This window comes from Phyllobates terribilis, unplaced genomic scaffold (genome assembly GCF_046119375.1).
Source record: "Phyllobates terribilis strain yellow unplaced genomic scaffold, ASM4611937v1 Scaffold_2__4_contigs__length_985480577, whole genome shotgun sequence".
Classification (NCBI taxonomy): Eukaryota; Metazoa; Chordata; class Amphibia; order Anura; family Dendrobatidae; genus Phyllobates; species Phyllobates terribilis.
This window is the reverse complement of record NW_027362762.1, coordinates 455,141,198-455,167,068: the sequence shown is the minus strand read 5'-3', so window position 1 is coordinate 455,167,068 and position 25,871 is coordinate 455,141,198. Positions and strand designations below refer to the sequence as shown.

Sequence of the window (25,871 nt, the reverse complement as noted above, 5' to 3'; positions counted from 1 at the left end):
TTAATCAAGGAAATACGAATAGTAAATGGGAAACCTTCAAAAGAATTCTGAATACTCAGTGCGAGAGGTATATACCGTATGGGAATAAAAGGGCCAGAAATAAGAGGAAACCAATATGGTTGAATAAGAACGTAAAAGGGGCGTTAAATAGCAAAAAAGAGGCATTCAAGAGATTAAAACAGGAAAACAGCAAGGAGGCACTAATGTGTTACAAGGAAAAAACGAGAACCTGTAAAAAAGAAATAAAAATAGCAAAGGAGGAAACAGAGAGACGTATTGCTAGGGAAAGTAGATCAAATCCCAAACTGTTCTTTACATATATAAATAGTAAAAGGATTAAATCGAATAATATTGGACCGATAAAAAGTGATGAAGGCAAAATCATAGAGAAAGATGAGGATAAAGCTAATCTATTAAATAAATTTTTTCGTCAACTTTCACAAAGGAAAAAGAACTAACAGGCGAAATGAGAAGTGACAAACTTAATCCTCCACTAAGTATGACAAATCTAACCCAAGCTGGGGTACAGAAACGCCTCAGTAACATTAAAATAAACAAATCACCAGGACCTGATGGCATACACCCACGGGTACTAAGGGAACTAAGTAATGTGATAGACAGACCGTTATATCTTATATTTAAGGACTCTGTTGAGACTGGGTCTGTACCACTTGATTGGCGACAGGCGAATGTAGTGCCAATATTCAAAAAGGGAGCAAAAAGTAACACCGGAAACTATCGGCCGGTGAGTCTGACGTCCGTTGTGGGCAAAATTTTTGAAGGCTTTATTAATGAGGTAATCATGGAGCATCTTGATGCTAATAATCTATTAACCCCGAACCAACATGGATTCATGAGGAATCGCTCCTGCCAAACAAACCTGATTGACTTCTACGAGGAGGTTAGCTCTCGAGTAGATCAGGGGGAACCAGTGGATGTCGTGTATCTCGACTTCTCAAAAGCGTTCGATAGCATGCCACATAATAGGTTGGTATACAAAATGAGAATGATGGGGCTGGGGGAAAATGTCTGCAAGTGGGTAGCTAACTGGCTAAAGGATAGAAGGCAGAGGGTGGTTATAAATGGAATATACTCAGATTGGGTAAGCGTCACTAGTGGGGTACCACAGGGGTCTGTACTAGGCCCAATGTTATTTAATATCTTTATTAACGACATAGTCAACGGGATAAATAGTAAAATATCAATATTTGCAGATGACACAAAGTTATGTAAAACAATTAATACAAAAGAGGATAGTGAAGACCTACAGAGGGATTTGGATAAGCTGGGTAGGTGGAGCATTAAATGGCAAATGAGGTTTAACGAGGAGAAATGTAAGGTCATACATATGGGAAGGAAAAATGGAAGTCACCAGTACTCACTGAATGGGAAATCATTGGGGAATTCAGAGATGGAGAAGGACTTGGGCATCTTGATTGATAGCAAACTAAATTGGAGTGCCCAAAGTCAGGCCGCTGCTGTAAGGGCAAACAGGGTAATGGGATGTATCAGAAGAGGTATAGCTGCAAAGGATGAGAACATTGTTCTTCCACTGTACAAAGCACTGGTCAGACCACACTTGGAATACTGTGCTCAGTTATGGGCCCCAATATATAGAAAGGATATAAATGAGCTTGAAAAGGTACAAAGGAGGGCAACAAAATTAATAAGGGGAATGGAGGGACTGCAATACCCAGAGAGGTTGGCAAAACTAGGACTATTCAGCCTGGAAAAGAGAAGGTTGAGGGGGGACATAATAAATGTGTACAAATATGTTAGGGGACAGTATAGAGATCTTGCCCGAGATTTGTTCAAAAGGAGGGATATTACGGTAACAAGAGGGCACTCACTAAGACTGGAAGAGAAAAGGTTTCAGCACCAGCATAGGAAGGGGTTCTTTACGGTAAGAGCAGTGAGAATATGGAATTCACTGAGTGAGGAGACGGTAATGTCGGATTCACTAAACCAGTTCAAGCGGGGACTGGATGCTTTTCTAGATACCAGGCAGATTTCAGCATATACTTAAAAATAAAATAAAATAGAAGGTTGATACAGGGATTTATTCTGACTGCTGGTTTCAGAGTCGGGAGGGAATTTTTCCTCAGGTGAAGATTGGCTAAATCATTTGGGGTTTTTGCCCTCCTCTGGATCAACTTTAGCAATTACAGAACTAACAGGTCGAACTTGATGGACGCAAGTCTTTATTCGGCTTTACTAACTATGTAACTATGTAACTATGTAACTGGCGAGAAAATTGGGGCCAATTGTCTCTAATCAGGTGAGACATCTCCACTAAGTTACTGGATGTAAATATTTATTCTCCATCCCGAATTTATGACTTGCTGAGAGATGATGGGTGTAATACTCTTGTTTATAAAATTGCCAACCTATTATGTACAGTGCCGTCACTTAGTATATAGTGTAATAAATTGCTATGATTATCACTATTCCTTAGTATATAGTTTACTCTCTTATTATGCATAGCTCCATCCCTTATTACATAGCCTCCTTCATTATTATTTATAGTGTTTTCTTTTATCACATAGCTCCTTCCTTTTTGAAGTATAGTGACGCACCCCCTGGGCCTGTGTTGTGCAGGGGAACCCGGAACCGGGCCTGTTGTAGAATGCTGGGGGTTGTAGTCTCCGTGTGGCGGTGACCCGGTCCGTGCCCAGGGTGGTCAAACCAGTGGCAGTCTAAATGTTGTAATAAGTGTCCGACTACGCCACCTGTGGATTGCGGTCAGTGGGGACCGCCGCTGCGCTGCCGACCGCTGAGGCTGATGTTGGTTGCGCAGCCGAGTATGGGACAACTCCCCACGGGAGGAGTATTGCCTCAGGGCAGCTAATGTGAGAGATGATGGGAGTGATGGCGCGAGCGTCCCAGTGCTAATGGTGCTGGTGTGGCAAGGAATCACAGAGACGTGAGGTGCAGTTCAGGGTCTTTACTGATGGTACAAGGCAGACCCTCCCGGGAGTACTGGCTAGTATAAGGGGCCTGGTCAGTCTGCGAGCAAGCAGGAGTTCCCCTGGCCAGGTGGAGTTGTAGGCCTCCCCGTTTATCTGCACTCTTCCTGGCTACCTTGCTGTCAGCGGTTACAAGTAGCCCACGTCCCTGAGTATACCGTGTGGTGCTCACCCGTATGGCTGGTGACTTGGGGCCTTCTGTTAGCCTCCGCTCCTGGATGGCGGCGCTGGTCCCTTCTTTGTGACTGAGCCTCCGGGCTTCTATGGCCAGAGGACCTGGAATCCCCTGCCAGCTGGTTTCTGCTGCTGGGTGTATATCAGTCCCCACAGCCTTGGACTCCTGTGTCCGGCTTTAGTAACTTCAGCCAGGGCGAACTATATCTCTGCTCACAGCCCCTGGCCTTCTGCCTCTGCTCCTACAGAGCTCCTGTTCTTGCTTTCCCTGTGTCTGGAACTTCACTCCAGGCTCTGACTCTGTCTGCTCTAATCCCGCCCCAGACCCAGTTTAAAAGGGCAGATTCCTCCCCTCCCAGGTCTGGGCGGACCGTGTTGCATGTTTAGGGATCCTGACCAGAGAAACCTCCCACTTGCTCTCAGACACTCAGACATAATATCTCTATTACTGTGGCAACCAGACCCCTGGGGTGTCACAATAGCGCCGCCCCTTATTACAAAGCATCCTCCCTTATTATGTACAGTGCTGTCCTTTATTACGTATATCGCCATCCCTTAATAAATAGTGTCCTGGTATACGGTGCGGGACCAGTCATAAGATCCCCATCAATCACTCAAAAGACCTATTAGAAGTGCGCAGCTCAAAAAACAGGAGTGCACCTACACACAGCTAAAAGCGGACGCAGGAGAAAGCTATAGTTCTTTCTTCTGAACTGCACACTTCTAAGAGGCCTTTTGAGTGATCTCCCCACCAGCCCCGGCATTGCACTTTCAACTGTATTGACATCCTGTCCTGGATGCAGATAAGGTTGAAAGTAATGATGGAAGAGGAGACGTCAAGTCCCTCCTCCATCATTCTTCCTGTGCTTTTGACATCTCAGTGCAGCAGACGCACGAGGATGTGAATACATTAATACATTGTGCCCGCTACCATTTGGAGAGCTTTTTGGGGGCCCTCATATTATTTGAGGGTTTATCAAACCATTTGGGGGGCCATCATACCATTTAGAGAGCTATGTAGGGGACCATTATACTATTTGGAGGGCTATGTGAGGGTGAGTACACTGTTTGGAGGGCTGTGTGGTAGCCAATTATACTATTTGGACAGTTGTGTGGTGGCCAATATACTGTTTTGAGGGCTGTGTGTGGGGTCAATATACTGTTTGGAGGGCTAGTGGGGGGCCATTATACTGTTTGGAGGGCTAATGAAGGCCATTATACTGTATTTGGGCCATTGTACAGTGTGGAGGGTTGTGTGGTACATCATATTGTGTGGAGGGTATAGAGGGCCACTATACTGTATGGAGGTTCACTATATTGTATGGAAGGCCATCAAACAGTGTGGAGAGCCAACATACTGTGTTGAGTTCACAGTGGGGGCAACTATCTGTGTTTTGGGGGCACTTTTAATGGCATAATACTTTATTGGGGCTATGAGAGGGGTATATTAGTAAGTGGGAACACTAAGGGGCAAAATTATCTTTATTAGATTTGACGCTAGATCATTATTAATCAGTGTGCTGTCTGTTGCACACATGAACAACACAAACACTAAAAATAAAGCTGACTGAATGAGGCCATACAGTACATATCAGCCAAACAAGTGTTGGACTAATGCCCCATGCACTTTAGATAGCTGTGTCTGAACGAACGGAAAGCTATCTTGCCAACTCTTGCCCCATCTCCCCAACTATGCTGAGCGCTCCTGTGTTTTCTATTAGAAAGCTGCTGCAAGACATCTTTGGCACTGGCTTATCTCTTAAAGAGCAAAAGTATCTGAAATCCAAAATCTGACATGGCGGATCATTATCTCACCAACATCATCAGTCACAAGCACCAATTACGCTGTTGGCTGAACCAGTCGACATCAGCAGGTTCGGCTGATGTTAGTCTAATGTGTATGTGTAATGTGTCTTAACTCATATCTAAAGGGTACATGCACTCTTATGGTATGCACATGGCAGATTTTGGACACTGGCATACCTGCATTGTATTTGAAGCAGAAGACGCTTCAGGAAAATACTGTTTTTTTTTCAATATATTTTGCAGGTTTTTTTTTATTATTCCATACATAATATAGTGGCAGAAGCTTCCAGAAGAATGGGCTGGTCACTTCTTGTTTTATTTATGCCCAAAGCAGTTAAAAGAAGTTACAAAAGGCAGAACATATGAACAGTAAGTTGTTTTTACATTGATATGTATACGTTCATACGGCATGGATTTATATAGTGTGACCAAGTTAATAGTTTAAAAAAAGAATAAAAATGGTAAAAAAAAAACCATTATACTCACCTTCTGATGGCCCGCGGTCTTCTCTCCGGTGCGTCCGGTCTCTTGTACGGCTCGTGGTAGTGTAAAAGGACCTTCCATGACGTCATTTAGTCATGTGACAGGTCACGCGACCGCTGACGTCAGCGGTCGCGTGACCTGTCACATGACTAAATGACGTCATGGAAGGTCCTTTTAAGCCATCGTGAGCCACCGGGGAGCCAGGATGCACCATAGAGAAGACCGGGGGACATCGGAAGGTGGGTATAATGTATATTTTTTATTTTAAATTCTTTTTTTTACAGGTGCCATGGTACCCGGGTCTGGAGGACAGTCTCCTCCAGACCCGGGTACCATCCGCACATTGAATCGCTTAATATCCAGCGTGTGCACATGCAGTCATGCGGATATTAAGCGATTCAATGCAAGTCAATGGCGGCAATTAAGCTGCGTGTCCGCAAAATTAATAGACATGCTGCGGATTTTTCTGCAATGATAATCTGCAGCGTAAATTTCCGCAGCATGTGCACAGCACATGCGGATTATCATTGGGGACCATGGGCCACATATTACCAAGCGTTTTTTAAGCGTTTTCGCTGCGAAAATTCCGTGGCAAAAACGCTTGAAAAACGCATAGTGGGCACGCAGCCTTAGTCTGCCTTACAAGTAGGGGACGTGACTAGTGGTGATTGAGTATGTTCTGTTAACCCTTTCGGTGAGTATGCTCGGGCCGAGCACCGAGTAGTTACAGCTGCTTGGTGTTATGTTTGAATCACTCCCGTGTGCATGATTTGCGACTGTTTGACAACTTTAATACATGTGAGGAATGTGTAAGAAACAGACATTCCTTACATGTAATAAAGCTGTCAAACAGTCGCAAATCATGCACACGGGAGTGATTGAAACATAACACCGAGCAGCTGTAACTACTCGGTGCTCGGCCCGAGCATACTCGCCGAAAGGGTTAACAGAACATACTCGCTCATCACTAGATGTGACTATTTAAAGTCCCTAAGGCAACGTGAAAGCCACATACGGCCCAGAATAAACCTATTATAAAAAGTCAAAGAGTAAATTAATGTAAAGGGTAAAAGGAGTAAGAGTGTGCCATAATTTCAGTTTAATGCAGCTGTATGTGAAAAAAGTTTCCAGCATTCACATTATATCAGATTGTAACCATATATATTGACTTAATGCTATCATAGCTTAGGATGTATACAGTCATGGCCAAAAGTGTTGGTGACGCGCCCCTGGACCTGTGCCAAGTAGCGTTGCGCACGCGGGGGCCTACCCGGAGCCGGATCTGATAGGGGTAGTAGTTTCGTGGCGGTGACCCGGTCCGTGCCCAGGGAGTCAAACTAAGTGGCAGTGCTTGTCAGAAGATGTTATATTGCTCGACTACGCCACCCGTTGAATGCGGTTATGAGACTGCCGCTGCAGGGCAGACCGCTGAGGCCGGTGGTACGGTTGTGCAGCGTGGATGGTATAACCCCCAACGGGAGGGGTATGGCCTCAGGGCAGCGGACGTGGATGATGAAACACTCAGAGACGGTGCGGTGTCGTTCAGGGTCTTTACTGGTGGCAAAGGTAGACCCTCCCGGAGTACTGGCTAGCGATCGGGGCCTGGTCAGTCCGTGAGCAGATGGAATCTCCCCTGGCCAGGCGGAGTTGTAGGCCTCCCCAACTAATCATACTCTTCTGGCTACCTTGCTAGAGGCGGGTAAAAGTAGCCCACGTCCCTGAGTGTACCGTGTGGTGCTCACCCGTATGGCCGGTGACTCGGGGCCTTCTGGTAGCTTCCGCTCCACGACGGCGGTGCTGGTCCCTTGCGTGTGACCGTGCCTTCGGGTTTCTTGGCCAGAGGACCTGAAATCCCCTGCCGGTCGGTTTCTGCTGCTGGGTAAGGATTCGTCCCCACAGCCTCGGACTCCGGGCCCGGTCAGAACTCTTCAATCAGGGCGAGTTCTACAGCTTCCAGCCCCTGATCTCTTTTAGCACAGCTCCCACAGAGCTCCTGATCTTTCTTTCCCTAAAGCTGCTCCACTACAGACCAGACTGTGTCTCTGTCTGTGTTCTCTCACTCTACTCTACTCTACTCACTAACCCTGCCTCAGCCCCAGCTTTATATAGGGGAAGTTCTTCCCCTCCCAGGACTGGGCAGGAGGTGTGGTATGCTTAGGATTCCTGACCAGGAGACCTCCCACCTGCTCACAGACGTAATATGGCTATTACTGTGGAAACCAGACCCCTGGGGTGCCACATTCCCCCCTAGTGAAATTTAGTACTCCGGGACTAAACATATTTTTGTAAACAAAACAAGTTATAAACAGAAACAGCATAACAAAGAAAAACACATTATGATGGTCATGGCGTGTCCGCAACCGGGTGCAGTTTTTGAAGAAAACAAGGGTGTCCATTTCACCAAGGAACAGGGAGCCGTAACCAGGTAGGGGTCTGTCCTACCCCGAGTCTTTAACAGTCTTAGTCCTTTCCTGGGTTACGCTCCAAACATATATACAAAGGATTCCGGATAATCCATTAAAGACACCTATGAAACAACTAGAGATACATAATTATTTACAAGCAACAATAAACAGGTAAATACAAATAAAACAGTCTAAACACTTTAGATCCTCCAACGTACGGGCAACTGGCCTCTAGTGGCTCTAGTGGACCTACGGAGCTTACTGACTGGTCCTGAGCTACAACATGTAGGAGCTGTCAAAGGTAAACTGGGCAGCTGTCTACGGGCTCTTTGGCTCACTAGGGGTACGGCAGGCTCACTATAAGCAGAGGATCGATTCTCCTGGTCTGCTTTTGTGGGGTCTTCTGCCTCCTGGACCGGCTGCTCTTCCAGCTCTACCTGTTTTTCCGTAGGCACTTGGGATGCTGGCTGGAAGAAGGTGAGGACGGGTACCACAACGGCGCCATTTACTTGAGTCCAAGACCGAGGGAAGTCTCCGAGTACAGTACTAACCATCTCCTCCCTTTCCTCTACGGGTTGAGGGTTTTCTTGATCTTCTTCAGGGTTTCGTAGCTGCTCGGGACACTTTTTCAGGTGATCTCGGGAGACAATGGCTGTGGTTTCTCCTCCGTCCTTACTGATTGTGCAGACTTTTGGGTTCTCATGGCTTGAGGGCAGTACGGTGTACGGGTCCTTCTCCCACTGGTCGTCCAACTTGTGGAGCCGTCTCTTCCTCTTCAAGACCTGCTCTCCAGGTACCAGGGGAACAGCGGGAGCATACTGGTTGTAAGTCTTCTCCTGTCTTTCTCTAGCTTGACAGAGACTTCGCTCAACGCTCTCCTGTACTTTCCGGTACTGCTGCTGCCTCTCTGTGTCCCAGTCTGCTTCTGGTGAAGTGTCCTCGGGTGTCAGGACTCCCATATCCAGATCAACAGGCAGCTTACCAGGTCTTGCTCTCATCAGGTAAGCCGGGGTACAGTTGGTAGAACCTACCGGGATGTGGTTGTATAGGTCCACCAGATCAGGCAGTTTCTCAGGCCACAGACTGCGTTCTTCCAGGGGCAATGTTTTCAGAAGGTCTATCACCACCTGGTTCATTTTCTCACAGAGTCCATTGGTTTGCCGATGATAGGGTGTTGTTCTTATCTTCCGGCAGCCATACAGAGTGCAGAACTCCTGGAAGACTTCCGCTTCAAAGGCAGGTCCTTGGTCCGTCAGCACCTGCTCTGGGTATCCGTGTGGACGGCAGAAGTGCTGCTGGAAGGCTCTAGCTGCTGTTTGAGCCGTTAAGTCCTTGACCGGGACCACCACCAGGAACCGGGAGTAATGATCTACGATTGTGAGGGCGTAGACATACCCAGATCTGCTTGGAGCCAGTTTCACATGGTCCAGGGCTACCAGTTCCAGTGGCTGTCGGGTGATGATGGGCTGCAAGGGAGTCTTCTGGCTGGCACGGTCCTTCCTTCTTAGGTGGCACGGTCCACAGTCTCTGCACCACCTCTCGATGGTTCCTCTCATGCCTACCCAGTGGAACCGTCCGCGCAGCAGGAACTCCAGCTTCTTCCATCCGAAGTGCCCAGCTCCGTCGTGGTATGCCTCCAGTACCATAGCCGCGTCTCTTCTTGGCACCACTACTTGCCAGATCAGTTCATGCGTCCGGGAGTTAACCATTCTGCGGCACAACTTCCCCTTGTAAAGGAACAGTCGACTCTTCTCAGCCCACAGTTGCTTGGTCTCCTCCGGAGCGTCTGGGTCAAGGCGGGCATCTGGCTGAGTCAGCATCTCCTTCACCAGTCGGACGGCGGGGTCACTGTCTTGCGTTTCCGCCCAGTTGTAATGAGGTAAGGGGTTGAACGTAGCGGATTGCTTACCCCTTACACGGTGGGAATACTGGATAGTCCCATGATGGTGGAACGCGGGGAGTTCAACTTCTTCCAATTCCTCTGGATCTTCCCCTACGTCCGGTAGGTTTGGCATTCTGGACAGGGCATCCGCGTTGGTATTGGAGCCTCCTGCCCGGTATTTGATCGTGAACTCATAGTTGGACAGGCGGGCCATCCATCTCTGCTCCAGGGCACCGAGTCTTGCCGTATCCAGGTGTGTCAACGGGTTGTTATCCGTGTACACGATGAACCGGGAAGAGGCGAGGTAGTGCTTAAAGAGTTCGGTGACTGCCCACACCACTGCCAGGAATTCTAGCTTGAATGAGCTGTAATTCTCAGGGTTTCTTTCGGTGGGTCGCAGTTTTCGGCTGGCGTAAGCAATTACCCGTTCCTTCCCCTGCTGGATCTGGGACAGTACGGCTCCTAGCCCGATGTTACTTGCGTCGGTGTAGAGGATAAAGGGCTGGCTGTAATCAGGGTACGCCAGGATTTCATCCCCCGTGAGGGCCATCTTCAGCTGGCGGAAGGACTCTTCTTCCAACTTCTCCCATCTGAAGAGCGGCTTCTGGTTCTTGGCCTTCCTGGACTGGCCTATCAGGAGGTCCTGCATAGGAGCTGCCTTTTTGGTGAAACCGGGAATGAACCTTCGGTAGTAGCCTACCAACCCGAGGAACTGCCGCACTTCCTTTACGCTGGAGGGTCTTGGCCATTCCTTAATCGCGGTGATCTTATCAGGGTCGGGAGCCACTCCGTCAGCACTCACCACGTGTCCCAGGTACTGCACCCTTGGTTTCAGGAGGTGACACTTGGAGGGTTTCACCTTTAGGCCGTAGTTTGCCAGGGCTTCGAACACTTCTGCCAGGTGTTTCAGGTGGTCCTCGTAGGTCTTGGTGTAGACGATGACATCGTCCAGGTATAACAGGACCGTCTCGAAGTTTCGGTGTCCCAGACAGCATTCCATCAACCGTTGGAAGGTTCCTGGTGCGTTGCAGAGTCCGAACGGCATGCAGGTAAACTCGCTAAGTCCCATCGGGGTGGTGAATGCGGTCTTCTCCCGGTCCGCCTCTGCTACAGGAACCTGCCAGTACCCGCTAGTGAGATCCAAAGTAGAGAAGAAGTTAGCAGATTTTAAAGCGGCCAAAGACTCCTCTATCCTTGGTAAGGGGTACGCATCTTTGTGTGTGATACGGTTGATTTTCCGGTAATCTACACACATTCTCATGGTGTTGTCTTTTTTTTTAACCAAGACCAGTGGAGCTGCCCAGGGGCTACAGCTATCCCTGATTACCCCAGCCTCCTTCATGTCTCTAAGCATTCCCTTGGCTTGTTGGTAGTGTGCAGGGGGTACGGGTCGGTATCTCTCCTTTATAGGAGGATGGTCTCCCGTGGGGATATGATGTTCTACCCCCTTTACTCGCCCGAAGTCTAACGGGTGTTTACTAAACACTCTCTCGTACTCTTGAACCACCCGATAGACTCCCTGTTTCTGGTGTGAGGGAGTGGAGTCAGTACCCAAATGTAGTTGCTGACACCAGTCCTCTATTGTTTTCTTAGAGCCGTTACCTTCCTCTGGATGAGATGGAGGCAAGGGTTCCACGGACTGTACAGAATTTTGATTGATGGTATACAATTTGGCTAGCGTAGCATACCGGGGCAGGTACACTTCCCTTTTCCCGGTGTTTATTATGCGAACGGGCACCCTCCCATGGCGTACATCAACCACCCCCCGTGCTGTCAAAATGGTGGGCCTACTGTCTGAGTAGACGGGTTCTACCATTGCTTGGTAGTCTCTACCTCTTAGACCAATAGCTGCCCGGCACCAAATCATCATTTCACTTTTTGGGGGCATGGCAATAGGGAAAGGGTCACACATTCTCACGCTTCCAATCTCACCACCGGAGAGTTCCACCTGTTGCCGCCGCATCAGTGCCCGGATCTCTTTTTGGAGCACTCGCTGTTGGCCGGAGCTGGCGTTCTTGGCAACCTGCTGTAAAATGAAAATCACCTCTGCAAGACAATTTTCAATCACATTAGTTCCTAGAGTTATCTTTGGGTGACTCTCGCGCTTGTCAATGTCTACAATGATCAGTCCCTGTGCTGCCAGTTCGACTCTACCGACTTTAATGGTCATCTCTTTGAATCCGATCTGTGGCACGGGTTGACCATTGCTGGCGATGATACTCAAGTCGTCGTCAGGGTAGCGGGTTATATCCGAGTCATTCCAGTACTGCTTAAAGAGCACGTACGGGATGGTGGTGACCTGTGACCCGGTGTCAAGTAGGGCACTCATAGGAATGCCATCCAGTACTACAGGCAAGACTGGACGTCCTCCCACGTATTTGTCACGCCAGTTCGATGGGCCTGGTGATCTTATTCCTAGGGGTTGGCCCTCTACCCCAGGTTGTGCCAGTTTAAAGGACAGTACCTTGCCATATGTCCGGGTTGATTGCAGCGGCGGCAGATGGGTTGTCCGTCCTCGTTGTATCGGTCGCTGGGTCTTCCTCTGGCCGGTGGGGTCCTCCTTGGTCGACGCCACGGGATGTCCTCCGGTCCGGATGCCAGCTGGATCTTCCCTGGAGCAGCAACCTGTAAAGACTGCACAGTTCGGGTTAGCGCAGCTACGCTTTTAGCTAGCTCTTGGACCTGATGGTGCAGGTCTGGAGCCGGGTCATTGTTCAAAGCCTGCGCATCAGCTCCCACAGGCCCTGCCGACAAGGGCGCCGCCTCCTGGTGGTAAGCGGTAGTAGGGCGCCTGTGGGCCACAACGCCACCCGGTGCCGGTTCTCGGAGCACCCGAATGGCTCTGTCCTTGAACTGTGCAAAGTCCAGATGAGGATCCTGTAAGGCCATTGACCGCAACTGTGTTCGGTGGGCATTGCAATATAGCCCCTCTATAAATTGTTCGGTCAACAGCCTGTCCTCGTTTCCCACGCCGTCAGGGTCGGCCTGCTTAATGGCTCTCAGGGCCTCTTGTAGGTTTAGTGCATAGTCCCTTATATTCTCATGTGCTCGCTGTTTGCACCCGTAGAATCTAAGCTTAATCTCAGCTGAGGTGCGGGTATCAAAGGTGTCCTTCAGCCGGGTTAATATCCCTGCTACAGTCCTCCTCCCAGGTGGCCAGGACTTTACCTCCCTTTGGGCTGCCCCGGTTAGTTGGGCCACCAGGATGCTCACTTTTTGCTCTTCTGTGAGGGGGTACACCTGGAAGAGGCTATCCAGCTTTTCTCTAAAGTCATTCAGGGTATGTGACTCCCCTGAGTACTGGGGTAGCCAGGCTGCCCCCGGGATATAGGGCATCGTGAAAGGCATGACCGCTGCAGCGGTGGCGCTGGCGGTGGCTGTGGCAGTGAAGCTCTCCTCCATATCCGACATCCTCCTCCCCCCTAGTGGACCGTGGCCTACCTTGCGATGATCCTCTTCCGTAGGCCGCGGCTCCGCAGTGGATCGTCAGGGTCGAGGACCTTCCGTCGCGCTTCTGTGACGTCGGCGTCTGCTGGGCTCCTTCCAGGACCTTACGCAACGTCCGGACGTGAGGCGGAGCTCCAGTTCTCGCGCGCTTTCGGAGTCCACGCCCCTCTTCTTCCCGCGCGGCGTCTTCAAGATGGCGTCCAACGGCGGGAAAACTCCACGGATGGCGGGAAGAAGGCAGAAGATGGCGTCCAACGGCGGGAAAACTCCACGGATGGCGGGAAGAAGGTAGAAGATGGCGTCGGATGGCGGGAATCTTCACCACAGGTAAGTTTAAAAGTCTCTTTTTCAGGCACGCAGTACCCGGTGGTTGCGGGCACGAGATCCTGCCGACTACGCCAAAAGTTGACGCGCCCCTGGACCTGTGCCAAGTAGCGTTGCGCACGCGGGGGCCTACCCGGAGCCGGATCTGATAGGGGTAGTAGTTTCGTGGCGGTGACCCGGTCCGTGCCCAGGGAGTCAAACTAAGTGGCAGTGCTTGTCAGAAGATGTTATATTGCTCGACTACGCCACCCGTTGAATGCGGTTATGAGACCGCCGCTGCAGGGCAGACCGCTGAGGCCGGTGGTACGGTTGTGCAGCGTGGATGGTATAACCCCCAACGGGAGGGGTATGGCCTCAGGGCAGCGGACGTGGATGATGAAACACTCAGACGGTGCGGTGTCGTTCAGGGTCTTTACTGGTGGCAAAGGTAGACCCTCCCGGAGTACTGGCTAGCGATCGGGGCCTGGTCAGTCCGTGAGCAGATGGAATCTCCCCTGGCCAGGCGGAGTTGTAGGCCTCCCCAACTAATCGTACTCTTCTGGCTACCTTGCTAGAGGCGGGTAAAAGTAGCCCACGTCCCTGAGTGTACCGTGTGGTGCTCACCCGTATGGCCGGTGACTCGGGGCCTTCTGGTAGCTTCCGCTCCACGACGGCGGTGCTGGTCCCTTGCGTGTGACCGTGCCTTCGGGTTTCTTGGCCAGAGGACCTGAAATCCCCTGCCGGTCGGTTTCTGCTGCTGGGTAAGGATTCGTCCCCACAGCCTCGGACTCCGGGCCCGGTCAGAACTCTTCAATCAGGGCGAGCTCTACAGCTTCCAGCCCCTGATCTCTTTTAGCACAGCTCCCACAGAGCTCCTGATCTTTCTTTCCCTAAAGCTGCTCCACTACAGACCAGACTGTGTCTCTGTCTGTGTTCTCTCACTCTACTCTACTCTACTCACTAACCCTGCCTCAGCCCCAGCTTTATATAGGGGAAGTTCTTCCCCTCCCAGGACTGGGCAGGAGGTGTGGTATGCTTAGGATTCCTGACCAGGAGACCTCCCACCTGCTCACAGACGTAATATGGCTATTACTGTGGAAACCAGACCCCTGGGGTGCCACATTGGCACCCTTGAAATTGTTCCAGAAAATAAAGTATTTCTCCCAGAAAATTATTCCAATTACACATGTTTTGTTATACACGTTTATTTCCTTTGTGAGCAACACAAAAAAAAAAACAGAGAAAAAATGGCAAATTGGACACAATTTCATACAAAACCCCAAAAATGGGCTGGACGTAATTGTTGCCACCTTTCCAAAATTGTAGGTAAACAACTTTATATCAAGCACGTGATGCTTGTTCAAACTCCACTGTGGCAAGTGACATCTGAAACCAGAGCAGTTGACTCAATCTTTACATTGTGTGTTTGTGTGTTCCATACTAAGCATGGAGAACAGAAAGAGAAGACGAGAACTGTCTGAGGACTTGAGAACCTAAATTATTATCACTGGGATTAAAGGTCTTGTCTACTACTTGTTATTCCTCATGTTTGGCCCTGTTAAAATAAAAACACTTGTACTAAACTGCCATGCCAGTGGCATTCCAGCAGTTTCATGGGGCTCACATGAGGTTGTGACGTTACACAGGCCCTGCACCCAATCAGCTCCGGCTTCACTGTCTCCGCTTTCGGACATATTAAACATCAACAGGAAGCCAGGGCTATGGATGCTCTCTGACTTCCTCTTGATGTTCGATACGTTCGAACGCGGGAACAGTGACGCCAGCGCTAATTGGGTGAAAGGCTAACATGTCATAACAACCGTACGTGATCCCCGGGAACGTGAGTGCCAACACTGATGGAATGGTGCTGGTACCGGAGGTGAGTATATGTATTTTTATTTTAATGCGTCCAAACATGAGGAATGAGAAGGGGTTGTCCTAGTAGTGAACAACCCCTTTAAAAGGTAATTAACATTTTAAGCTATGGAGGTAAAGGTTGTCGTAAATATCTGACAGAAAATTATTTTATATGGGTGAGGAATATTATCTATAACCAGTCATTACCCTCAGAGCTAACAGGGACGGGATTCTAAAAAATGCAGATATTGATGGGTTCGGTGGACACTCCAATGTGCATGGGAGCACCGGACAACTGATTGTCAGGGGAGATATCGATCCGGCATGTCTGATTTCAGACTGCAGATCGCTCTTTTCTCCCGCAGATAAGTCACGACGGCTCTCTCATAGAGAAGATGAGTGAATATTTCAAAAAAACATTTAGTGATGGGTCAGCTTATCCACAAACTCTCCAAAATTCATTAGAAATCATTAGATTAGGGAGCATTTTAGCTAGTTTTTGAGGCATATTATACTATCTATAGATAGCATTGGAATAAATGTTTAAAGGAAATAATGTATGCATTAACACATTGAGTGCAAGTGAAAGATTTACTGAAGTCACATTCCCATTTGAGGATATGAGATTGTCGGTTAGGTCAGAATAGATAGAAAAAATACTACTAATACTTTTTTGTGTTTTTCTAGAGTTATTTAGGAATGTAAGAGCTAATAAAGGGAGGGCTAGTGAGGAGAAGCTGTACCGAGAGGGAAATGTTCTAATCTGAAGGTATTTATAGAAATCGGCTTTGGATAAAATGTATTTTTCAGTAAGTTCTGAGAAGCAATAAATCTTTTTGTTTTTTATATAAATCTTCTATATCATTAATTCCAGCAGAAGACCAAGAAAAAAGAGATTAGAAATACTAGTCTCAAGAAAGAGTCAGTGGATTGAGAATCTAGCTGAGCTGACAATTACTATTTTTCATAGTAAGTATATTATAATAGAAGGGCGATGGAGGTTTTTAGAATTATGATTCATTTGATGATAAAAGTACATCTTTAGGACCTAAATTTGGAAAAAGCAGATACTTCAATTTGAGACCATAGATTTTCTTTGGATGGAGACCACTTATATTTCATCTTGTCTAGTATGTCTGCTAAGTGAAAATTATGTCAATTTGGTAGTCTCCAGAAACCTTATTATATGTCATTATGTTGTAATATTTTCATGCAATTTATTCATTTGGAAGTGTAATTTGTTAATGATGTATTAAGGTATAGATAAATGGGTATTTTATATAATGTCATTGTACCACACCATGAAAATTCATACTTGGAGAAGATATTTAATTATTTTTTATAATTATTGCACCAGTTAGTCAAAGGGGTCCCTTAAATGGGTCTAATAAATAGAATACAAAGAATAGCCTATCAAAACAGGCATGAATACGACCATCCAACAGTATAAAAAGTTACATACTTTATTGGGAAAATAGTGAAGAAAAATCTAAAAAACAGGACAGGAATCCACAGAATGTAAAGAACAAAGAAAGCAGAGAAACAGAACATTGGGATGGAGCAAATTGCAGACACTAAAGTATGGTAATATACTCATGTTGGTATCAATAAAGATAAAAGTTCATAGACTTAAAATTATACAGTACAGACCAAAATTTTGGACACACCTTCTCATTTAAAGATTTTTCTGTATTTTCATGACTATGAAAATTGTACATTCACACCGAAGGCATCAAAACTATGAATTAACACATGTGGAATTATATACTTAACAAAAAAGTGTGAAACAACTGAAAATATGGCTTTGATTACTGCTTTGCCCATTCTTGGCATTCTCTTGATGAGCTTCAAGAGGTAGTCACCGGAAATGGTTTTCACTTCACAGGTGTGCCCTGTCAGGTTTAATAAGTGGGATTTATTGCCTTATAAATGGGGTTGGGACCATCAGTTGTGTTGTGCAGAAGTCAGGTGGATACACAGCTGATCGTCCTACTGAATAGACTGTTAGAATTTGTATTATGGCAAGAAAAAAGCAGCTAAGTAAAGAAAAACGAGTGGCCATCATTACTTTAAGAAATGAAGGTCAGTCAGTCCGAAAAATTGGGAAAACTTTGAAAGTGTCCCCAAGTGCAGTTGCAAAAACCATCAAGTGCTACAAAGAAACTGGCTCACATGAGGACCGTCCCAGGGAAAGGAAGACCAAGAGTCACCTCTGCTTCTGAGGATAAGTTTATCTGAGTCACTAGCCTCAGAAATCGCAGGTTAACAGCAGCTCAGATTAGAGACCAGGTCAATGCCACACAGAGTTCTAGCAGCAGACACATATCTTCAACAACTGTTAAGAGGAGACTTTGTGCAGCAGGCCTTCATGGTAAAATAGCTGCTAGGAAACCACTGCTAAGGACAGGCAACAAGCAGAAGAGACTTGTTTGGGCTAAAGAACACAAGGAATGGACATTAGACCAGTGGAAATCTGTGCTTTGGTCTGATGAGTCCAAATTTGAGATCTTTGGTTCCAACCACCGTGTCTTTGTGCGACGCAGAAAAGGTGAACGGATGGACTCTACATGCCTGGTTCCCACCGTGAAGCATGGATGAGGAGGTGTGATGGTGTGGGGGTGCTTTGCTGGTGACACTGTTGGGGATTTATTCAAAATTGAAGGCATACTGAACCAGCATGGCTACCACAGCATCTTGCAGTGGCATGCTATTCCATCCGGTTTGCGCTTAGTTGGACCATCATTTATTTTTCAACAGGACAATGACCCCAAACACACCTCCAGGCTGTGTAAGGGCTATTTAACCAAGAGGGAGAGTGATGGGGTGCTAAGCTAGATGACCTGGCCTCCACAGTCACCAGACCTGAATCCAGTCGAGATGGTTTGGGGTGAGCTGGACCGCAGAGTGAAGACAAAAGGGCCAACAAGTGCTAAGCATCTCTGGGAACTCCTTCAAGATTGTTGGAAGACCATTTCGGGTGACTACCGCTTGAAGCTCATCAAGAGAATGCCAAGAATGTGCAAAGCAGTCATCAAAGCAAAAGGTGGCTACTTTGAAGAACCTAGAATATAAGACATATTTTCAGTTGTTTCACACTTTTTTGTTAAGTATATAATTCCACATGTGTTAATTCATAGTTTTGATGCCTTCAGTGTGAATGTACAATGTTCATAGTCATGAAAATACAGAAAAATCTTTAAATGAGAAGGTGTGTCCAAACTTTTGGTCTGTACTGTACAAGAGATGCAGGAAGACTCTAGTGAGTGGCAACAATGAAAAGATGGAACCAGCTGTGAAGTTCAGTGGCAGCTAATATTAAAAAAAATCCAAAATGGAACAACCACCATGCTGACATTCAAGAGCAATACAGTGGGGAAAAAAAGTATTTAGTCAGCCACCAATTGTGCAAGTTCTTCCACTTAAAAAGATGAGAGAGGCCTGTAATTGACATCATAGTTAGACCTCAACTATGAGAGACAAAATGAGAAAACAAATCCTGAAAATCACATTGTCTGATTTGGAAAGAATTTTTTTTCAAATTTTGGCGGAAAATAAGTATTTGGTCAATTACAAAAGTTCATCTCAATACTTTGTTATACACGTATATTCTTTGTTGGCAATGACAGAGGTCAAATGTTTTCTGTAAGTCTTCACAAGGTTGGCACACACTGTTGCTGGCATGTTGGCCCATTCCTCCATGCAGATCTACTCTAGAGCAGTGATGTTTTGGGGCTGTCGATGGGCAACACGGACTTTCAACTCCCTCCAAAGGTTTTCTATAAGGTTTAGATCTGGAGACTGGCTAGGCCACTCCAGGACCTTGAAATGCTTCTTACGAAGCCACTCCTTCATTGCCCTGGTGGTGTGCTTGGGATCATTGTCATGCTGAAAGACCCAGCCATGTTTCATCTTCAATGCCCTTGCTAATGGAAGGAGGTTTGCACTCAAAATCTCACGATGCATGGCCCCATTCATTCTTTCATGTACACGGATCAGTCGTCCTGGTCCTTGGCAGAGAAACAGCCCCAAAGCATGATGTTGCCTCCCCCATGCTTCACAGTCGGTATGGTGTTTTTTGGATGCAACTCAGCATTCTTTCTCCTCCAAACACGACGAGTTGTGTTTCTACCAAATAGTTCTACTTTGGTTTCATCTGACCATATGACATCCTCCCAATACTCTTCTGGATCATCCAAATGCTCTCTAGCAAACTTCAGACGGGCCCAGACATGTAATGGCTTAAGCAGGGGGACACGTCTCGCACTGCAGGATCTGAGTCCCTGGTGGCATAGTGTGTTACTGATAGTAGCCTGTGTAACGTTGGTCCCAGCTCTCTGCAGGCCATTCACTAGGTCCCCCAGTGTGGTTCTGGGATTTTTGCTCACAGTTCTTGAGATCATTTTGACCCCACGGGGTGAGATCTTGTGTGGAGCCCCAGATCGAGGGAGATTATCAGTGGTCTTGTATGTCTTCCATTTTCTAATTATTGCTCCCACAGTTGATTTCTTCACACCAAGCTGCTTGCCTATTGCAGATTCAGTCTTCCCAGCCTGGTGCAGGGCTACAATTTTGTTTATGTTGTTCTTCGACAGCTCTTTGGTCTTCACCATAGTGGAGTTTGGAATGTGACTGTCTGAGGTTGGGGACAGGTGTCTTTTATACTGATAACAAGTTCAAACAGGTGCCAGTACTACAGGTAATGAGTGGAGGACAGAGGAGCCTCTTAAAGAAGAAGTTACAGGTCTCTGAGAGCCAGAAATCTTGCTTGTTTGTAATTGACCAAATACTTATTTTCCACCAAAATTTGAAAAAAAAATTCTTTCCAAATCAGACAATGTGATTTTCAGGATTTGTTTTCTCATTTTGTCTCTCATAGTTGAGGTCTACCTATGATGTCAATTACAGGCCTCTCTCATCTTTTTAATTGGGAGAACTTGCACAATTGGTGGCTGACTAAATACTTTTTTGCCCCACTGTATAAAGGAACATATCAGAAATGCTTGTCGCCTATGTCACCGAGAGCAATAGATCGCCACATTATATAACAGCGCACACACAAACATATAATGCATAAATAGCAGCATAATACCAACCACAGCAATGGGGAAATTAAGATGTCTACCCCACCCAATAAGACAGCCATCATGTGCCATGAATGGATCAGGCACACCTCCTGAGCATGCTCCATTCATCCGTACCTGATGAGCACCATACATATAGAGCACTCGTTGACAAGGGGTTCAAAATGACCTTTTAGCATGTTGAACTGGCCACATCATGGGATACTGGTTGCAGAGATGAATTTTTAAGGTTGAAAAAGACAGAAGTCCATCATGTTCAACCATAACCTAAAATGTTGATACAGAGGAAGGCAAAAATCTCATGAGACAGGTGCCAATTGCCCCATATTAGGGGAAAAATTCCTTCCTAGCTTAACATAGTAATTATTAATACTATAAATAGGCAAAGCTTTTATTTTTCATCTCCTTTGGGGATATATTAGCTTGTAAAGTTTTGATTTTTATCAGTCCTTAAACCAAGGGGGAGTTAGCACTGATTTGTCTCTGGGGGAAGTTACTTTTTCCACCCAATGACACTGACCAGACATAAGTAGGAGGTGTCATAAAGATAAAAAATTACACTTCCCTAGAGAAGGTCAGACCTGGCTTTCTCTGTGTGAAACATGTAATAAAACATAGCCCTGCTCTCCTCACTGATCGGACTGCTGGCACCTACTGCGATTACACAGAGAAAACCATGTCTGACATTCTCTCAGGACATGTTCTTTTTTTACCCTGCATGACTCCTCCTTCTTATGATTGGTCAACGTCATTCAGGGTAAAAGAAGCCACCCCAGAGACAAATCTCTGCTAATTCTCCCATGGTTGAAGGAGAAATTGGAATCTAAACTTTACAAGCTAATATCTGAGATGAATTATTATCCTTGCTTATATAGTGACAGCACTTTACAGACATCATCATCACTGTCCCCATTGGGGCTCACAATCTAAATTTTCCATCAGTATGTCTTTGGAGTGCGGGAGGAAACCGTAGAACCCGGGGGAAAAATACACAAACATGGGGAGAATATACAGTACAAACTCCTTGCAGATGTTGTCCAGGGTGGGATTTGTACTCAAGACCCCAGCGCTGCAAGGGTACAGTGTTAACCACTGAGCCACCATGCTGCTCTGAGATGAGAAATTTTAACAAAAATAAAAGCAACATTTTATTCAGGTCTGCAGCCAGCCTCTATTGTTTGATATGGCCAGTTAAAAGAAGCACTCCCATGAATATTTTTCTTCGCTAAATGTGTGTATGTGCATGTAATGTAATGTATTATACGTACCAACCGCCACTCTTTCTGGGATTCAGTGCCATTCTGCTCCACTTTTCAGTGACATCACCGCTCTGCAGAGACTTTCCGGGTCACACTGCGTTCTGCATGCCTCAGAAGTGGCTCTAACAATGTAAGCCTATGGAGCGTCAGAACGAGGCACCATAAGCTATCATTGTAAAAGAGACTTCCGGCTCACGCATAGAGCATAGAGTAAGTCAGATAGTCTGAATTGTCGTGATGTCACTGAGAAGATGAGCAGATTTCGATTTAATAAAAATAAATCTAATATTTGATTTACTTTCACCCATCAACATCAAATAGTATCTGAGTGACTCTCATATTTATATTACTGTCCATTGTTAGTCCATTCTTCTAAGCTTCTATATCTCTACTGTACCTTTGAGATAGTAGTGAACACGTTAGTGAATGAACATTTCAGCCGTTTTATTGCTGCCATTATTGAGTGTGGCTGGTAGCATGATAAGCGCGACAGGACTGATTGCTAAGTGAGCCATCTGTGAAAGGTACAGGGTCGCACTGATGCCTAACGTTAAACAAACAATCTGTAATTATTAACAAGATCCATGCAAGTTTGTGGTCAAAAGCAAACATTACTTTTTTTGTGAAACCCCTCTTAAAACTACAGAGGATTTTAGTCAGAGTATATTATTTTGTTTGATTTTCCTTTAAAATCAAGTACTGATAATTCTATTTAATTCTATGAAAATATGCTCTATAGTCGTTAATGTGATTAATAGTTAAACATCGCAACAAAGGTAAAGTATGTCCAGTAGTTCACTTTTATACGGAGTTCTCCAAATTTGTATAAATACTGTTAACAGAAAAGAGCACAATACCCTCACACTCTGCAATGAACTTTCATTTGCAATTTGCTGCCCAAGAACAGATCTCAGGAACACGGGAACATCATTTAATATTTTAAAAATATTTAGTCAGGTTTCATATGACCATAATGCGGCTGCCATATTCTCCAGGTTCCACTTGCGTCTCTATAGGGTCTAGACGCATCTAATATGCCTTTAAACACATTAACTTTTTGTTTACATGTACAAGTTCTTCCACAACTAATTGTGCCACAAATCTGCCTCAAATCCATTAAAAATCAGCAATAAATCTACATTTGTAGAAAGTAGAAATCTGCAGACTGCAGCATAAATTGCCATACTGCTGATTTATGGTCTGCACTGTAGTAGACGCTGCAGATTTTACTCTGTGTGTATATGCATTGGTAAATTCATATCCACTTTGTTACTATTGATATATGCTAAAAAATGCAATGTATAGGTGCTCATTCACACTGTGATCATTAACAAACATAACCTTGGATAAAAACAAAACAAGCAAATATCGTAAGTAAATAAGTAAATAATAACAGTACATGTAAATAACATAGTATATCTATATGCAAATTGCCTCTTCAGAGAAAAAGAGGACTTGGACTCTATAGCGCCACCTATTGGAAGCAGCAATCCTACAAGTCACTAGATATAGTATATCTAGAGATAGAACCACCCTGATTGGGTATACCTTGATGCAGTGGGAAGGCTTTTACACTCTCCTCCGGACCTGGGTACCATTGAAAACTGTAAAAAAAAGAATAAAATAAAAAATAAATATATACTTACCTTCTGGCGGCCCACGGTGCGCTCCTCCTTGTTTGGCAGCAGTTCGCGATGGAATGAAGGACCTGCGCTGACGTCAGAGTCATGTGACAGGGCACGCGACGCTGACGTCGGCAGGTCCTTCACTCTACTGCTGCCGGCAGCCGGGACGGAGGGAATCAAGACTGCGGGGGCCATCAGAAGGTAAGTATAGATATATTTTTTTTTTTTTAACCATTCTTTAGGTCACACTATATAAATCCATGCCGGTTGCATGGATTTATATAGTGTGACCAAGTTGACAAGCACTTTCCAAGTGATGCTAAAATCGCTTGGAAAGCGCTTGTCAACCCGCACGCGGAAATGCAAGTAAAGAACGCTTCACATCCTCATGTCCCTGGCAGGAAAACGCATGTACAATCCGCATGCGTTTTTTTCTGCCAGGGAGATGCAGAAACGCTCAGGAAAAAATCCTGAGCATTTCTGCATAGTGGGCACATAGCCTTATTGGCCACAGTGTGAATGAGCACCTACCCATCGCATTTATACCAATATGTGTTCCAGCTCATTTCTTTGGTTTTGCTTTAGTTTTTTTGTACATACAGGGGCACGGCACCCCTTTTTGGGCTGTGAATTTAGTCTATATAGCTTTCCACAGGCAGATGTTTAGACGGTCAGGCCTGGTCCTGCTCTGGCCCTGTCTAATAAGGGGCACAGAGAGAGCTTTAATACTAGAGATAGGGAATACCCAGATTGGGTACACCTTGTCACTGTAGGATGGCTTTTATGCCTTTTTGATCAAAATAGCATCAACTAAGTATCCTATGTTATTTACATGTACTATTACTATTTATATATTTACTTGCTGCAGGGTATTTGCTAATTTTGCTTTTATCCTAGGTTACATTGAAACATACTGTGGATTTTGAGTGGTCAGTTTTGATGTTGCAAGTTTTCTGCAGTATTTCTGTACCTATTACAGGGCCCCACTTACAATTAGATTACTCCATTGCATTTTTAGTGCATTTTTGATTATGTGGTTTTTGTCTCTTTTGGGTATGTCATGTTTTAAAGAAAGTTGCTTTGTTTTTGATACTTCTTTGGTATTTTCATGATACTTTATTGGTACAGTGGTGTGGGGATTATATGCTTTTTTAAAGGGTTTCTGCATAAGAAATGCACAAAAAACACAAGTGTTTTTTGTCAGGCTCTGCAACGGCAAGGCACTAAAAACACATGAGTTTTTTAACTGTGGATTTTCCACGTCTGATGCAAGTGTATGGGAAAAATCCGCAACTCTAAAACTATAAAACTCTAGAATCTATATAAATCCCATCCCCACTTTGCTGGAACTGTAAAATGCTGCAGTTTTGGCGCAGCGAAAATATGAAGCATCAAAAACGCGCCAAAAGCTCATCATGGGAACTTAACCTAAAAGAAAATGCGCATATAAAAACTTTCCTACAAACGCTACAATGACAATGTCTCGAACTACTAAAACTAAGTAAAGACAATAAAAATGTCCTGAAGTATATAAACCCCAAGATCCTGAGAGGTATTCAGAACCATTTTACAGTATGTAGTAATAGATTGATTTTTCACTTATTAGAATGCACTGGGAACATTAATTTACAGGCATAACACGGCATTCTTTTTCATCACTATTTGTATCAGATAATGCTGGCAGGATCAGACTTGTTTGAAGATAGATACAAATTTTTAACAGTAAGAATGAGAAAATAAACTGAATTTGCTTGAAACAATTGTTTTGTAAACCAGAGAACATTTAAGGTATCATTTGTTTATTACTGATCAATCTATAGGTGTTATATCCTGTTCACATCACGCATTGTATCTCTCTCTATATGTGTATTAATCCAGATACAAGTATCAATCAACATTTCTCATCTCAAGTTTACATGCAATTGTTCAATAAGTTATCTCCCTAAAATCACCTTAAGCATTAGGATAATTCTAGATAAATGACACATTAAATGCAAATACCCTAAAAGGAAGATATCCTGGATATTTGAGAGTGATGGCAGAATACACAAAGTGCTGAAAAGTCCTTGATTGTATAACTATTAGCAAATTGTATTAGCACAGTGCAAAAATGGCAACTTACTGGGTCCACACATGGCTGCTTTGTAGTGATGTGTTTCTCTGTGGTCTTTCTCTTTGAAGTCTCAGTTCTCTGTTGGGACATTTTTCACTCTGGGATCCACCTCAGGGCGGCTCTACCTTTCAACCAGTCTGACTAGTTTCCAAACTCCACCTACAATATGCTTTTGTGTCTGGGTACTATGTGGATTCCTGGCATGACAAGCTGCTTTCTTAGATAATATAGTTGTAGTTTATTATTTTAATGCACACTACTTTATCAGTGCAATATGAATATAATCTACAGAACTATAGCTGTTCTATTGTGTTCCTTTGAGCAGCTCTGGAGAGGGACAGAAGCGCATACAAAATAGGGCAATACTGTCGGGTAAGGGATAGGTATAAGCGATGGTAGCGCTCACCTAAAGGTTTTGTGTGTAGGCACAGACACCACATATAAAAGGTGTGGAAAGCCGCAGATGCTGC

At 45.4% G+C, this 25,871-nt stretch overlaps 1 protein-coding gene across 2 annotated transcripts in view; it reads right to left on the bottom strand.

Moving 5' to 3' along the window:
* Window positions 1–25,544, bottom strand: part of TMEM54 (transmembrane protein 54) — a 91,987-nt gene extending 66,443 nt beyond the window's left edge. Inside the window, exon 1 of one of the 2 annotated variants that reach the window (XM_073665652.1) lies at window positions 25,411–25,544. In XM_073665652.1, coding sequence (XP_073521753.1) covers window positions 25,411–25,423 — 13 coding nt within the window. In that variant the 5' untranslated portion in view covers window positions 25,424–25,544. The remainder of the gene's footprint in view (window positions 1–25,410) is intronic. The other variant, XM_073665653.1, reaches the window with a different exon arrangement.
* Between the last annotated feature and the right edge of the window lie 327 nt (window positions 25,545–25,871).